General features: G+C 42.6%; 1 protein-coding gene across 2 annotated transcripts in view; it reads left to right on the top strand.

The window, feature by feature from the left end:
* The first annotated feature begins 1507 nt into the window (after window positions 1-1507).
* The window catches only part of si:dkey-98f17.5 (uncharacterized protein LOC569123 homolog), a 35541-nt gene continuing 19750 nt past the window's right edge, over window positions 1508-17298 (top strand). For both annotated transcript variants that reach the window (XM_060907431.1, XM_060907430.1), the window contains exons 1-4: window positions 1508-1640; window positions 12006-12117; window positions 12288-12381; window positions 14063-14117. In XM_060907431.1, the coding sequence (XP_060763414.1) occupies window positions 1526-1640; window positions 12006-12117; window positions 12288-12381; window positions 14063-14117 (376 nt within the window). In that variant the 5' untranslated portion in view covers window positions 1508-1525. The remainder of the gene's footprint in view (window positions 1641-12005; window positions 12118-12287; window positions 12382-14062; window positions 14118-17298) is intronic.

Raw genomic sequence — 17298 nt, 5'->3', positions numbered from 1 at the left:
GCATGTCTTTGGACTGTGGGGGAAACCGGAGCACCCGGAGGAAACCCACACGGACACGGGGAGAACATGCAAACTCCGCACAGAAAGGCCCTCGCCGGCCCCGGGGCTCGAACCCAGGACCTTCTTGCTGTGAGGCGACAGCGCTAACCACTACACCACCGTGCCGCCCCATTTCAACATTCAAACATTAAAACATCTCTTAAGATTCCACTTCCCCAGGACCTCAGGCACCAAAAAAATATATAATAATAATAATAAGTCTGGGCGGCACGGTGGTGTAGTGGTTAGCGCTGTCGCTTCACAGCAAGAAGGTCTGGGTTGGAACCCCGTGGCCGGCAAGGGCCTTTCTGTGTGGAGTTTGCATGTTGTCCGCGTGGGTTTCCTCCGGGTGCTCCGGTTTCCCCCACAGTCCAAAGACATGCAGGTTAGGTTAACTGGTGACTCTAAATTGAGCGTAGGTGTGAATGTGAGTGTGAATGGTTGTCTGTGTCTATGTGTCAGCCCTGTGATGACCTGGCGACTTGTCCAGGGTGTACCCCGCCTTTCGCCCGTAGTCAGCTGGGATAGGCTCCAGCTTGCCTGCGACCCTGTAGAATAGGATAAAGCGGCTACAGATAATGAGATGAGATGAGATGAGATAATAAGTCTACGCATTTTGGCTTACAGTGCTTATACAACGTCAAAGCAACAGTGCATTTTGGGGGCATTGACTATTCATGTGTACGAGGGGTTTACAAGATCAGGCACAAAAAAACACTGAACTTAACTCACAGCATTCCAAAAAGACCTCACTAAAACGCCCTCCACTCACTCATAGCCTTTTTGAAGGCACTTGTCTGGTCTAGAGTATATGTTTGGAAATGTATGAATTGTAATGAAAGATTCAAAGATTTCAGTAAAGTTCATTTGTTCCCAACACAAGCATACTTTGTTTTTTTTTCTTGAAACAAGATGAACCGCATTTGACAAATGTCCAAAATGTACTTACTTGTTTAAAAAAAAAAAAAAAACTTGTTTTATTTTCAAAGGTGCTCCAAATAAGACTTTTTCAAGACATTTTGTCTATACAAGATTTTCAAGATGAACTGTCTAAAAACTAGCCTTTCTAGCTAAATGAGGTTTTGCTTGTTGGGCAATTATGTCTTATAATAAGGGTGGCTAGATGTTTTGACTTGAAAATAGACAAATAAACTTCCTAAGATTTTTATTTTTTGCAGTGTATAGTGGTCAAATATTTGCTGCCATTGTTCAATATTTTGAAAAACTACTACTTCCGCATTCCTAAGACGGAAGTGTAGTAAAAAAAAAAAAAGCCAATTACGCGTTTATATATTTTTTTATTGTTTAGCTTGTATGCGTGTATATTTCTTTTGAAAGTAAAACAAAAATATATGGATAATAAAATAAATTTTGCCCACACGGAGGCGCTAAAATACCGCTTTGAGCAGTCAGGTGCATGGTGTCACACTTTAAAGGTTCCGCCTGGATTTCTGCTCGTTATAAAGAGTTCCTGTTCGGTGTCAGTATGTCGGGCAGTAGGAAAGCCCGATTAATGGCGAACACTTTGGAAACCGCTATAACCACACCGAGCGAGAAAATCCTCAAAGAATGTCACACTCTGTATATCGACGACGAAAACGGTAAATACACAACACTGTCATTTATTAACAACACTAATGTGGGTGAGCCAGTGAACGCTGCATGTCTGCCTTGAGCAACACTGCAACATGAAGCTCACATATAGAAAGTTGTTGAAGAACAGACACTCCTGGGTGATGTTTATTACTTATTAAGTGCTTATTGTCATGTTAAATAAGTCAGGCTGCTTGTTTAGAAAGTGAAAATGCAAGTGAAACGTTCTTTGTCATTCATTCTGCTGTTATTTTCAGTATCAGTATAGAGTTTAGGATTAAATTTATGAGTTTGGATTTTTTTTTTTAGGTGCTGTAATTGACTGACTGAATGTAATTTGAGCATCTTATCTTATCACTTCATGAATAAAGGATAAACTCTTGTTTGGAGCCTTGTTTCTTAGTGTCAACAACATAGCCGTGCTGTTGAATGTATATAATGATTTCTCTGTATCTGCAGAAGGATCTAGAAGGGCATTCGGTAGCGTTCGTACCTCTGCCAAGCCACGTACCAACGTCAAAATTAAATCACTTGAATGTCAGATAATGCTAAAGCTGTCCACCAAATTTCATCCAAATCCGTTCAGTACTTTTTGAGTTATGTTGAGAACAGATTCTCATCTCATCTCATTATCTATCTCCAGCCGCTTTATCCTGTTCTACAGGGTCGCAGGCAAGCTGGAGCCTATCCCAGCTGACTACGGGCGAAAGGCGGGGTACACCCTGGACAAGTCGCCAGGTCATCACAGGGCACCCGGAGAAAACCCATGCGGACACGGGGAGAACATGCAAACTCCGCACAGAAAGGCCCTCGCCGGCCGCTGGGCTCGAACCCGGACCTTATTGCTGTGAGGCGACAGCGCTAACCACTACACTACTGTGCTGCCCATGGCTCACCTTTCCTCCAAATTTCATCCAAATCCGTTCACTACTTTTTGAGTTACACTGAGATCAGATTAAAAAAAATTAAATAAAATCCTGGATCCGCATGCATATCCGGATTTGCATTAAAATCTAATCACTTGTTCCTTGACCCATGACTCACTTTTTCTCCAAATTTCATCCAAATCCATTCACTACTTTTTGAGTTATGTTGAGAACAGCTTTTTAAAAAAAAAAATCCTAGCTCCATATACACATCTGGATCTGCATAGCCTACATATCCAGATTTGCATCAAAATCTAGTCATTTGTTCCTTGACCCATGACTCACTTTTTCTCCAAATTTCATCCAAATCCATTCAGTACTTTTTGAGTTACGTTGAGAACAGATTTTTTTTAATAAAAAATCCTAGATTCACATACACATCTGGATCCTGGATCCGCATACATATCTGGATTTGCATCAAAATCTAGTCATTTGTTCCTTGACCCATGACTCACCTTTCCTCCAAATTTCATCCAGATCCATTCAGTACTTTTTGAGTTACGTTGAGAACAGATTTAAAAAAAAAAAATCCTAGCTCTACATACACATCTGGATCCACATGCATATCTGGATTTGCATCAAAATCTAATCAATTGTTCCTTGACCTATGACTCACCTTTCCTCCAAATTTCATCCAAATCCATTCACTACTTTTTGAGTTGTGTTATGATACACGTCGCAGTCTGTTGAGATGATGATGACTGTTCCATGTTAGTATCTAGGCTCTGTTCATAATCCTCCATTTGAGGCTGTTATTTCCATATTGTTTCTAAGTATGAGTTATGTTAGGAACAGACAAACAAACCGAGGCGAAAACACAACCTGCTTCGACAAAGTTGGCAGAGGAAATGAAACCAAGTTTTCATGTTTTTGTTTAACTCCCTACAGCTGCATAACCAGATTTCCAGTTGTCAGTATCCCCAGTGTTTATTCTCATCTCATTATCTGTAGCCACTTTATCCTGTTCTACAGGGTCGCAGGCAAGCTGGAGCCTATCCCAGCTGACTACGGGCGAAAGGCGGGGTACACCCTGGACAAGTCGCCAGGTCATCACAGGGCTGACACATAGACACAGACAACCATTCACACTCACATTCACACCTACGGCCAATTTAGAGTCACCAGTTAACCTAACCTGCATGTCTTTGGACTGTGGGGGAAACCGGAGCACCCGGAGGAAACCCACGCGGACACCATGCAAACTCCACACAGAAAGGCCCTCGCCGGCCACAGGGCTCGAACCCGGACCTTCTTGCTGTGAGGCGACAGTGCTAACCGCTACACCACTGTGCCGCCCCCCCAGTGTTTATTGTTGTTCAATAATTCAATCAATCAAAACGTAGGCAAGCCATAACAGAATATTTTTTTTTTATTGTAATTACAGTTTAAATAGAATATAAATCACTGTCCTACAAAGAGACGCCTTTTCCAGTGCGTCCACAGCTGGAATTGATAGCACATGGTACTAAACTTTGTTTGATAAGCACAAAAAGGTTTTCTTTTTTCAGAGTCATTGATTATTTGTATTAATATTATTAATTAATGATAATATCTTCTGATTATTTTCAGAAGAAAAAATGCATGATGCAGTTAAGCCTAAATGTAAACCATAGGTTTACTTTCAATAACATTTTTTAAAATTACAGAATTGAAGTAAGGCATCGGTTTATTTGAAAGCTTTCACAAAAATTGCAGGGGTTTGGACGACTTGGGTTAAACACCATGACTGGGGAAGCCTAATGGTCAGAGAACCAGCTTTGGGACCAAAAGTTGCTGGTTCGATTCCCTGGACCAGTAGGAATGGCTGAAGTGCCCTTGAGGAAGGCACCTAACACCCAACTGCTCCCCAGGCTGCTCTGGGTATGTTGTATGTCACTCTGGATAAGAGCGTCTACTAAATGCCTGTAACGTAGACATGTGTAGCTTAGATGTATATTTGTCTTACAGTTGACGTTAGCACCATTTCTGGGTTAGAAGAAGCCTATAGTGAAAAGTGTTTAAAAAAAAAACTGACAAAAACAAGCACTGTTTTTAGGTTAAGGATCAAAAAATCAGATAACATTTGCCTTGAATGAAAGAAAATGTCTATAATAATGTGGTGATAACAATAATAATTAGAGATTGTGACTAAAGTCACAGTAATTTGCGCTAGCTGTTACAAACCAGGACGTCAGGTTATTGTACCCTATAGATCCGGAACGGTAAGAGAGAGAGGATGACGCTTAACGAGAAAAAGTCGTGCCCTGCTGCCCTGAACAAAATTTAAAAAAAAACTGGTTGACAAAAATCATGAAAATTAACAGTTAGAAATGATTGAAAAAAATCCTGTTTTTCACAGATCATTCTGGATCAGTGATCCAGATCAGCACCAAAAGTCATAGCAATGCAAGTCAGCCCAGAGGTGTTCTTCATGTAATGATTGGTTGAAAACTAAGGGAGAAATGGCATCCTAAAAAATGTTAGGAGAATCATAATAAAGTAGAAAGATCCTGAATGAGGGTAGCAATTTGCGCTAGCGCAAAATAATAATAATAATAATAATAATAATAATAAGTGGTGGTGGTGGTGGTGGTATTAATACTAAAGATATGACCTGCTATACTGTGACGTGATTTACATATCCATCATCGTAGCTCAGCATCACTTACTGCTTACATAAACCCAAATTTAACCCCTCCTCATGATCTCCCTCCTATCTAACTCAAAAAGAGCGTTCATAGCTGAACGTTGCAAATCAGGCGGCACGATGGTGTAGCGGTCAGGACTGTCGTCTCACTGCAAGAAGGTTCTGGGTTCAAATCTGGCGGTTCTTCCGGAGCCTTTCTGTCTGGAGTTTGTATGATATCCTCGTCCCTGAAGGGGTTTCCTCCAGGTCCTCTAGTTTCCTCCCACATTCTAAAGACATGCAGTTAGATCAATTGGCTATTCTAAATTGGCCATAGGTGTGAATGAATGAATGTCTCTTCGTGCTAGTCCTGCGATTATACTGGCGACCTTTCCAGGGTGAACCCCGCCTCTCACCTGAAGTCAGCTGGGATTGGCTCCGGCTTGGATAAGAATTATAGCTAATGAATAAATGAAGGTTGCAAGTTCAACAACATTCAAGCAAATTATAAGGCGTGAAATGTAAGTGAGTTTCAGCTTCATATACTTTCTGGAAAGTGTTCAGTCGTGTGTGTGTGTTTTTACAGTCCTAAGAATGCTTTAGGTAAATTCTCCACTCATGAATAAACATTGCTCAGAAGTCTTGTTTGAGTAATTTTTCCATGGGGCTCTGACAGAAATTCTGGTAATGTTTCAGGGTTGCCCCTAGAAAAACTGGAAAGAGTTATGGCCTCACGAGCGCAGCGAGATGCAAAGAGCGTGCCGCTATAGGTGGCCTGTAAGCTAGCGGGGGTCCGGGGGCATGCTCTCCTGGAAAATTCTGAAATATAAGGGTTCATTTCATGGCTTCTGGTGACCTCTAGAACGGATTTTTACCAGTTCAACATGTTGGCACAAAGGCTATGTTTTGCATATAATTTACTGAGTTCCCTCCCTAAAAACAGAAAAAAACAGTCAGTCTTGCATCTCACAAGCAGTGTCCTGTTCCAAAGGAGACTGCAGTTTATTTCACCCGGCAGCACTTATTTTGCACCTATATGTTGATAATGGGGCGGCACGGTGGTGTAGTGGTTAGCGCTGTCGCCTCACAGCAAGAAGGTCCGGGTTCAAGCCCCGTGGCCGGCGAGGGCCTTTCTGTGTGGAGTTTGCATGTTCTCCCCGTGTCCGCGTGGGTTTCCTCCGGGTGCTCCGGTTTCCCCCACAGTCCAAAGACATGCAGGTTAGGTTAACTGGTGACTCTAAATTGACCGTAGGTGTGAATGTGAGTGTGAATGGTTGTCTGTGTCTATGTGTCAGCCCTGTGATGACCTGGCGACTTGTCCAGGGTGTACCCCGCCTTTCGCCCGTAGTCAGCTGGGATAGGCTCCAGCTTGTCTGCGACCCTGTAGAACAGGATAAAGCGGCTAGAGATAATGAGATGAGATGTTGATAATGGTAATATTTCTCAGTCATCAGCTGTCCGGTTATAGTCCTATGAAAATCTATGACCTTGAGTTTGACCTTTCAAAGTCATTCAAGGTCAAAGATCATGGTGCCAAATGAAAGGCCATATGGGTCTTCCTATATGCTCGTAATAGTAAACGTGTCTATCGGCAACCGTTTTTGAGTTATAATGGAAAATGTTATTTTGACTGAATGGTTGACCCTTTCTGATGACCTTGACCCGGTTACCCCCAAAATTTAATCAGCTGATCTACGGACCATTGCCCACCTATGCTGAAAATTTGAAGTCATTCAGTGTGACCGTCTAGACGCAAGATTGTTAACAGACAAACAAGCAAGTGTTGCCAGGCAAAACAAACCTTGCCTGGCCTTTCCGGTGACCTTGACCTGATTACTCCTGAAATTTAATCGGGTAATCTACGGACCATTGCCCACCTGCACTGAAAATTTGAATTCAATTGGTGCAACCGTCTAGATGCTAGATTGTTAACACAGACAAACACACAAACTAACTGACAAGTGTTGCCAGGCAAAACAAACCTCACCTGGCCTTTCCAGTGACCTTGACCCAGTTACCCCCAAAATTTAATCAGGTAATCTACAGACCATTGCCCACCTACGCTGAAAATTTGAAGTCAATCGGTGCGACCGTCTAGACGCTTGATTGTTGACAGACAGACACACAAACTAACCGCACTGCTTACAATATCTCGCCCTGCTTACTCCATCGCGGTTGAGGTAACAAAGTGAATGGTGGTGCAACATGGCACGAGTTGTTCAAAAATCCTGATCATTAAATTTTAGCAATACTGCAGATGATTAACTCCTCTCGCTGTCAGACTCGAGCTGGTCAGCAACATGCAGCGAACTGGCCGTCGCGGACTCCCAGCTACGGTCTGCCACTGTTGCCGAGTTGCTTTCTGCCGTTTTCTTTGTGAAATACTCCGTAATTAAGCTGCAACCCGTCGGTGTTTTGCTCACTCGTACCCGGCTTGAAGGCTCTGCCAGTTTTGCATATGTTATCAGCAAATGAATATTAATTGCGCATCGCTCATCCAATCAACGCGGGATACCGCACCCACTCCTCCAATCGGCGCGGAATACCCTTCTCTGACATCGGCTGTCAAGTTCAGGGCCATGGACTGTATTGATTACCTGCTCAAATCTATAAAACGCATGCATGTTTATTCTAGCTTTATACCGTCAGCCTAAATTGTAAGCACTGTGGTGGCGGTTTAATGGGTAGTGGCATGTCACTAAGCATATCGGTCAATAAATTTATGTGTAGCAGGGCCACTACGCTTTAGGGGAAACCCTGGGTTTATATTAATGCGCTCATTCTGAAACGGAGAGCATCGTTTCACAGGGACTTGCATGGAAGAGCGTGCCTTGTAATCGAAGACTAATAAAACGTACAATGGTGAAGTTTTCTGTAAGAACATGTTTGTTTAACATTTATGGAAGGAGTCTGCAGTGTCAATACTTCGTTACAATCACACGAGTGTTTTCAGGACCGAAAACAAATAACGCACATTTCAATCCAATTCATGTAAACATTATAAACTCAATGAAAGGCTGTGTTTGGTTCCACATGCAGAAAATGGATCCTTTCTCACTTATTTTTTATTTTTAAAGGAACAGTCCACCGTACTTCCATAATGAAATATGCTCTTATCTGAATTGAGATGAGCTGCTCCGTACCTGTCCGAGCTTTGCGCGACCTCCCAGTCAGTCAGACGCGCTGTCACTCCTGTTAGCAATGTAGCTAGGCTCAGCATGGCCAATGGTATTTTTTGGGGCTGTAGTTAGATGCGACCAAACTCTTCTGCGTTTTTCCTGTTTACATAGGTTTATATGACCAGTGATATGAAACAAGTTCAGTTACACAAATTGAAACGTAGCGATTTTCTATGCTATGGAAAGTCCGCACTATAATGACAGGTGTACTAACACCTTCTGCGTGCTTCGGCAGCGCATTGATATCTGAGCTCTGTATCAATGCGCTGCAGAAGGTGTTAGTACACCTGTCATTATAGTGCGGACTTTCCATAGCATAGAAAATCGCTACGTTTCAATTTGTGTAACTGAACTTGTTTCATATCACTGGTCATATAAACCTATGTAAACAGGAAAAACGCGGAAGAGTTTGGTCGCATCTAACTACAGCCCCAAAAAATACCATTGGCCATGCTGAGCCTAGCTACATTGCTAACAGGAGTGACAGCGCGTCTGACTGCGTCTGACTGACTGGGAGGTCGCGCAAAGCTCGGAGAGGTACGGAGCAGCTCGTCTCAATTCAGATAAGAGCATATTTCATTATGGAAGTACGGTGGACTGTTCCTTTAATGTTTAGCTTTAAATAAGTCGACAAGTTATGACACAGAGCAGACTAAGTTCTCAATTATATACATATAAATTGGAAATATTACAAAATTAATAACACTGGAGTGGGTTTCCTGATAACATTGCACTTTAACCCTAAAGAGTGAGTTTAAAGACGCTCTTAAGCAACGAACATTGTCTCTGTACGTGGTTTTCCTGAACTCGCTTGTAAGAAGGAGTCTTAAGAGCGTCTTTGCAATGCGCGTCCTCGATATAGGCATTAGCAGTTGCTAAAGATAATAGTAGCTGCTAAACCAATGAAATATAAAGCGTTATTATGTTAATATATTGTATCATCGTTAAGCATAACGTATATAATGTGGTAGTTAATACTTGAAACTATTTTAGATTTTGACATTTTTTATTCTAAGCATTTTTTTTTAATTAACCGAACAAACGTGTACATGAAAGAATGAGCAAATAATAAGCTCTATAATTCGATAAATGTTTTCTCTGTGCCCTGCTCATTTCTTTGTTATACCAAGTTGGTAGTGTTTGGCCTTACACACACACACACACACACACACACACACACACACACACACACACAGAGTTAGAGGTGCAGAAATGTCTCATTTCTGACACTAAACTCGATAATCACTTGCCTCATCTCATTATCTCTAGCCGCTTTATCCTTCTACAGGGTCGCAGGCAAGCTGGAGCCTATCCCAGCTGACTACGGGCGAAAGGCGGGGTACACCCTGGACAAGTCGCCAGGTCATCACAGGGCTGACACATAGATACAGACAACCATTCACACTCACATTCACACCTACGCTCAATTTAGAGTCACCAGTTAACCTAACCTGCATGTCTTTGGACTGTGGGGGAAACCGGAGCACCCGGAGGAAACCCACGCGGACACGGGGAGAACATGCAAACTCCGCACAGAAAGGCCCTCGCTGGCCACGGGGCTCGAACCCAGGACCTTCTTGCTGTGAGGCGACAGCGCTAACCACTACACCACCGTGCCGCCTAATCACTTGCCTCATGAAGTTAAATGTGATTAAAAATATAGTGATATCAGTGTGACATTCCGATATCCATACATACTGTAATTCCCTAACATATTGAAGTATATTCATAATGTTTTGCGTATATTTATTAATTAATACATCACTCAATTTACTTGCAATGTACACTACCGTTCAAAAGTTTGGGGTCACCCAGACAATTTTGTGTTTTCCATGAAAAGTCCCACTTTTATTTACCACCATAAGTTGTAAAATGAATAGAAAATATAGTCAAGACATTTTTCTGGCCATTTTGAGCATTTAATCGACCCCACAAATGTGATGCTCCAGAAACTCAATCTGCTCAAAGGTAGGTCAGTTTTATAGCTTCTCTAAAGAGCTCAACTGTTTTCAGCTGTGCTAACATGATTGTACAAGGGTTTTCTAATCATCCATTAGCCTTCTGAGGCAATGAGCAAACACATTGTACCATTAGAACACTGGAGTGAGAGTTGCTGGAAATGGGCCTCTATACACCTATGGAGATATTGCACCAAAAACCAGACATTTGCAGCTAGAATAGTCATTTACCACATTAGCAATGTATAGAGTGGATTTCTGATTAGTTTAAAGTGATCTTCATTGAAAAGAACAGTGCTTTTCTTTCAGAAATAAGGAGATTTCAAAGTGACCCCAAACTTTTGAACGGTAGTGTACAAGAAAAATAATTGAACACCGGCAGCAGATTCAACACCAGTCTCCACCCACTGATTGTAAGAGTCCCTTTGAGACGCATCACGCTCTGCGTATTCGGCTCCGAGAAGCCGCTCTTTGTTGGGAAAGGGTGATCCGGGTCCATCGTAAGTTAAGAGCGAACTAAAGTACTACTTTGGCTATGATGTTGTTCGGGAAAACCATGTTCGCTTAATGATGGATCTTAAGAGGCGGTTAAAGACGCTCTTAGCTTTAAGAGGCTTTCGGGAAACCCGGCTCTGACCAATACAGATCCAGTGGAATAATTCTAATTTAACCAGTCGACACTGTTTTTACTTTTCGAGGTAAATCGGTTAGGTCTGTGTACGTTTGGCAATACTGACTGTAAAGAGCCATGCAGGACAGAACATGGGTTTTATGATTTAATTCGCTCTGAGAGATTTTTACTGATAGGAAAAACGTGCCTGTCTGGCAGGCTTGTAGTACTCAAGTCCAACTCGTGACTCGACTTGGACTTGAGCGCTGATGACTCGGACTCGTGAGTTAACTGCGTTCAGACTCGTAAATTGGAGACGAGGACTCGGATTTGTTCTTTATTTTTTGTAATATGCCATAATAATCTGACATAAGAAGATATTTTATATCTACGTTAATTTTGTACTAATTTTGTGTGTCACACCTGTGTGCCTTGGTGCGTGCATCAGATAGACACCCGGGCGTGCTCCGGACAGCGCATGCGCCAAGCGGACTCTCGGGCATGCTGGAAACGACTAGCACCTGCACAGGATTAAGGCACAATCAGCGCGCCTGTATAGAAACTGTGAAAACACACTTACTTTGCGAAGTATTGAGTTGCATTGCTGACACATTACCGAGCCTTATTTCCTTGTTTGGTTTCCTGATCCCTGATTTCCTGTTTCTCGTCTTTGATTCTGCTGAGTCTACGATAGCCTGTTTGTACTTCGCTCGACCTGTCACCCATTTCACCATTTTATGATTTTGCCTGCCGTTCTGGATTGTTTACCGTCTTCTCTTAGATTAATAAACACACCTTCTGCACTTGCGTCCGTCTCCCAACCATCTCTGACAGAATACTTCACACTCCCTGATAAAGAGAAGCACATTCACCTGTTCATGCGTCATGTTCAGGAACAAACTAATGTTAATGGCGCTGAAACAGAGACCGTCAAACGGTGCGGTTGGAGTCTTGTTCTCGATTCTGATCAATAGTGGACTCGACTCTTTTTAAATGACACTGACTTGACTTGGACTTGAGGTTTAGTGATTCGATTACGACACTGCTGTCTGGCAGCCTTATATTTATATATTTGTGTGTGTGTGTGTCCTTTAGGCCTTGTGAAAATAGCCTCCAGGCTAGGCCTGAGATTACTGCCACCTCGAAAGAAGATCATCGTGATGATTATGGGAAATCACTCTGCTGGGAAAAGCTCCTTTATTAACTGGTAAATCCAATCCCTCCAAACAGCACCAGTTTAAACGAATAGTTTTCTATCTAATGCCACCCACGTCTGATTTCCTCTGCATCATTCAGCATCTATCAGATCGCAACATCTACGTTCATCCTGATTTTTAATTTGAATCTTTTTTTTTTTTTTTCCTTTTTAATTCTCAGGTATATCGAGGAGCACATTCAGAAAACAGGTGTTGCCATAGAAACGCAAGGGTTCACGTTCATAACCAGCGGAAGGAAACGAGAATCACTAACTGTAAGTTCTCCTTCTTGATACGGTTTTGGATTCCTCGTGTCGTGGTTGTTATAAACCCAGTAGGACAGCTCTGATAAAGGCTTTATTACACGACCTGTTCATACACATTCGCTGCATGGTGTGATTTTGCTCTTTAGCTTCACGTAAATGTAGAAGTACTACTTCAATATCCTTGAAATAGGAACGTTGTGTGTAGTGAAAAGAATGTGTGTCTGGATCCTCAGATTCGAGCAGTTCATTGTTCTGTTTAGTTTTCTAAAGATATAGTTCAGTAAACCTTCAGTTTAAAGAATTTTCTATTTATTCCCAAATGGAGTTTTTTTTGGCTAAGCTGTAGTGTGTGTGTGTGTGTGTGTGTGTGTGCATGCGTGCATCTTGAGTTTTGCACTGAAGCTACAAGGATAGTAACTGAAACCTTTTCTTAAAAATCTCTTTCCAAGTATGTATCATGACTTGTGGTTAAAGGTATGTGACGATCTTTTTCAGTTCAATTATAATATAAAATAACTGGAATGAAGAACGTATGTAGCCTGGAGCTCGTAGTTTTCACAAATTGTTGGAATGAAATTAGGCTTTCATGAATGTGTATTTAAGAGTGTGGAGACGAAATTAGATATTTGAGGAGGCGCTGCGGGCAAAACTGGGTGTTTTGAGGAGGCGCCGAAGGCAAAACTGGGCGTACAAGGAGGCGCCGCAGGCACACGTAGGCATTTTGAGGAGGTGCCGCGGATGCAAGTGGGCATTTCGAGGAGGCACTGCAAGTGAAAGTGGCTGTATGAGGAGGCGCCACGGGCAAAAGTGGGTATACAAGGAGGTGCCATAGGTGCAAGGAGGTGGCACAAGTGGGCGTACAAGGAGGCGCCATGAGCACAAGTAGGCATTTTGAGGAGGCGCCGCAGGTGCACGTGGCCGTACAAGGAGGTGCCAAATGCAAAAGTGACTGTTTTAAGGAGGTGCCACAGGCAAAAGTGGGCATACAAGGAAGGGCCGCGGGCGCAAGTAGGCGTTTTGAAGAGGCAGCACAAGTGGGCGTACAAGGAGATGCCAAATGCGAAAGTGGGCGTACGAGGAGGCACTGCAGGCGAAAGTGGGTGTATAAGGAGGCGCCATGGGCACAAATGGGTGTTTTGAGGAGGCGCCGTGGGTGAAACGAGGTGTACAAGGAGGCACCGCGGGCGAAAAGGGTAGTTTGAGAAAAATGAGTTATATTTTATAAATGTACGTGTATATAAATAAAATCATTGGACAGTGTGTGTGTGTGTGTGTGTGTGTGCTTATGAGTGAGTTGAGTGTTGGGGTGTCGGGGTTTGCTTTAAAGTCAAAGTGTCATTTTTACAGCTCTCTTTCTCTCTCGCACTCGCACACATTCACTGTGAGAGATGAATAATGGAGTTATACCAGAGGAGGGGTATAAAGAGAGATTATCAGTTATATGCAGGAAGAGTGTAAACTGAGTGCTGGAGGAAGAGAGGAGCTGCAGCTGAGACTGTGACGTGGAGAGAGAGCGAGAGAGAGAGAGAGAGAGAGAAGGGAGGCTCCCTCTAGCTGATCCTGGCTTCTCTCTCCACACACTCGGCGTTGTGCTTCACTCATCACCACTTTCCCTTCTGTCTATCATCAGTCTCTTTCCTCACGCTGTCTTATTTTTCTCTCTCTCTCTCTCTCTTTCTTTCTTTCACAGGGCAATGCCACACTGCATCTTTACCCACATTTCCGGCCGCTCCTGGAGTTTAAAGGTAGGAATTCGACGCCGTTCTAGAACCGGCATTGCTTTTACTTAGTAATGGCTGCTAAGATTATGTTGTAGATTTAGTCTGTCTTCTAAAACGGTGGCGTTTTTCCGTAAACGTCTTTTTCATAAATCGATCACAATTGCAGAATGCAACATTTTCCAAAGCCTCTTTGTAGGTCTTATGAATTTGCGTCGCTTCTCGTTTCTTGAATTGTGGTTGAACGGATAAAATGTTCCTGTGTGTGAAGTTGCTCCTCACGTCCAGAAGGCTGATGGGGCTCGGTGTTCACACCACGCTTCTTTTCATAACGTTCGTGCGTGTTCTACATTTAGCTCGTCGAGTAGATTATGCCTGATAATTCAAACCTATCAAAGCTATGACTAATGCCTGATCCTGACTCATAGCCTCATTCTAACTACGCCTTCTTCGTCGTTATTCACATTCATCAGTAATCAGCCTTTTATGGCGAGAGGTATACAATAAGAGCAGACCCGCTGCTTTGATTATAATTGCTAAGTGATGATTATAATTGCTAAACTGAAGTTCTTTCCCTGTTGATTTTAATGATTCACCTTTTTGTTATCTCGATCGTGCCCCAGTTTCTGGGTGTATCTCACATACATCCAAGCGTATAGTAAGCCCAGAGCGTTCACTAGGCAGAGGAGGTTCATCCAGCGCAGATCGAGCCAGGGTGAGTCACTCCGGCTGACACCAGTACAGCAGGTACTGAGGAAAAATAAATAATAATAAGAAATCTTAATAGCCTTCGTTTTGTCATGCAGTATCCATGCAACATGATGCCAGTTTTACCCCTCGGTCACACTTGCTGCATTTTCATTCATGACATTTAAAGCAGCGGTTTGTATTTTTTTTTTTTTTTTTTTACAGCCCTCTGCTGCCTGTGAGATGAATTGCAGTAACAAAATTGCCAACCTTCCCCTTCTTCTAATCGACCACACCTACTTTTATTTCTTGCGAGTCGCCTTCTAAGAGGCAAAATTCGGTTCTGTTAAGAATGTGGGCGTGGCTAATTTCAGGGCTGGAAACTTATTTTGCATAGTATCGTGAAGTAATCAAAGTTTCCAGAGGTCTTGAACACTGATCTTGTCAAACACATGCTTTCGAAGGGCGTTGATAATCATTCCAGGCCTGGAAACACTTTTTAAATATCTACAGATTGCAGCTTTAAAAGTGTGATCATCTCAGTCGGCGCTTGCCGGTATGACGTAGCATGTTTCTGTAACCTAGAGTCTGCTTTGGGTGGGGCTGAGCACGTCTGGTTTGATTCCAGCTGCAGAAATGCAAATGAGGTTTCAAATGAACGCAGCATGGGGGGGATTATATTTCGGAGAAGAGTTTGAAAATAATTGAATTCTTGACCTTTTTGAAATGTAAAATTCAATGGGAATTCAAAATCAGTGATAAATGAAGGCTGTAACAGGTTATAAGCATCATGGCAAAAGTGTTGATGGTTTCAAGGTTTGACGTGCAAATGCATGTCTGAGAATTAAAAAAAAAAAAAAAAGCACGTTTTATCCTTCGCGCATCCCGTTTTTTGCTCAAATGGGCGTGGCCTAGACCAGTTGTTAGCCCTCTGATTGGTGCACACTGTGGGGACAACCGTGATTTACGACCTCACGCCGTCTTCAGCGCACTCACTGCTGCTCTGCTGTGTTAGGATGACCGAGCGTTTTCCTGAACTTTGACCTTTCCCCAGGCACATTAAATCCTGTGCAGAAACTACTCCTCCCTCCCCTTGCCATCCAAGATGCCAGCGAATTACCTTCCCACCTTTCAGTGAGCTTAAAGAGCAGAGTTCGGAGAACATCGCATGCAGTTGAGTGCCTCTTGATTCTAAATCCATTTTCCAGGGCTATTTTAAGTCGTGCTTGCTCAGGGAGTTTGTCGTGCCATTTGGACCCTGCCCTGGGGAAGTGCTAGTGGACTGCAGGCCTCGACGCTGAGGAATATAGACGGCACGGTTCCCGAGAGTGTGTGAGGGTTGCTTTGTAAGCATTGCGTATGTTAATGTGTATGTTGTGTGCGAGAATGGAAGGAGAGCAGCAACCTCGGGGAATGTTGATTAGAGCAGGAACAGGACCGTGATTTGTATGAGAGCATGACCACCTGCTCCTGCTGGACTGAAAGAACCTCAGTGTTCTTCTCAAGCCCGTAGAGGGATCTGAATCATTCTTAAAGTGGCAGGTTGTAATTTTTCAAGCTCTCTGCACCCTGCGAGAGAAATAAAAAAAGCATTGACGAGGGTCTACCTTCTATCCAAATGACCTCCCTGTATCAAAACGGAATTGCCTTTTAAGGAAAAGGTTTGTGTTGGTTTGGGGCGGGTGTTGGTATTTCTGGGTCAGAAAAATATCATCAGAGGCCTGAACTCCAGAAATCAACCAGATCTGTTCTGTGTCAACATTGTGATCACAGTTTGTGGAATATATCTTTTGAAATTATAAGATTACTACAGGTCTAGGAACACTTGTAAACCTCACAGACCGCACCTTTAAAAAAAGAGAAAATCCATTAATTTTAATAATACTGTTAATTATTTAATATTGTTTCAAAATCATGTAGAAAAGGGAATAAATAAGGCTTGACAAGCCTTTACCTTCCATCCAAATGACCCCATGTCCCGGTGTTAAAACTGAATTGCCTTTTAAGGAAAAGGTTTGTGTTGGTTTGGGGGCAGAGCTTATTTCTGGGCCAGAAAAATATAATCGAAAGCCTGAAATGAAGAAACCAACCAGATCTGTTCTGTGGCAGCATTGTGATCACAGTTTGTGTAGTGGATCCTTGAAATAAGATTACGGGTCTAGGAACACTTATAAACATGACAGACCGCACCTTTAAAAAGAGAATCCATTAATTTTTATAATGGTCTTCTACATAATCATGTAGAAAAGGGGATAAATGATGAACGTGATGCATGAAAGTAAAAAAACATTGAGCCTTTTGATTTCCATCCAAATGACCCCATCTCCCTGTGTTAAAACTGAATTGCCTTTTAAGGAAAAGGTTTGTGTTGGTTTGGAGGCGGAGCTCATTTCTGGGCCAGAAAAATATAATCAAAAGCCTGAAATGAAGAAACCAACCAGATCCGTTCTATGGCAGCATTGTGATCAGTTTGTGTAGTGGATCCTTGAAATGATAAGATTACGGGTCTAGGAACACTTAT

The sequence above is a fragment of the Neoarius graeffei genome, chromosome 24 (assembly GCF_027579695.1).
Source record: "Neoarius graeffei isolate fNeoGra1 chromosome 24, fNeoGra1.pri, whole genome shotgun sequence".
Classification (NCBI taxonomy): Eukaryota; Metazoa; Chordata; class Actinopteri; order Siluriformes; family Ariidae; genus Neoarius; species Neoarius graeffei.
The sequence above is the reverse complement of the archived record's forward strand: the minus strand, read 5'-3'. Positions and strand labels throughout refer to the sequence as shown.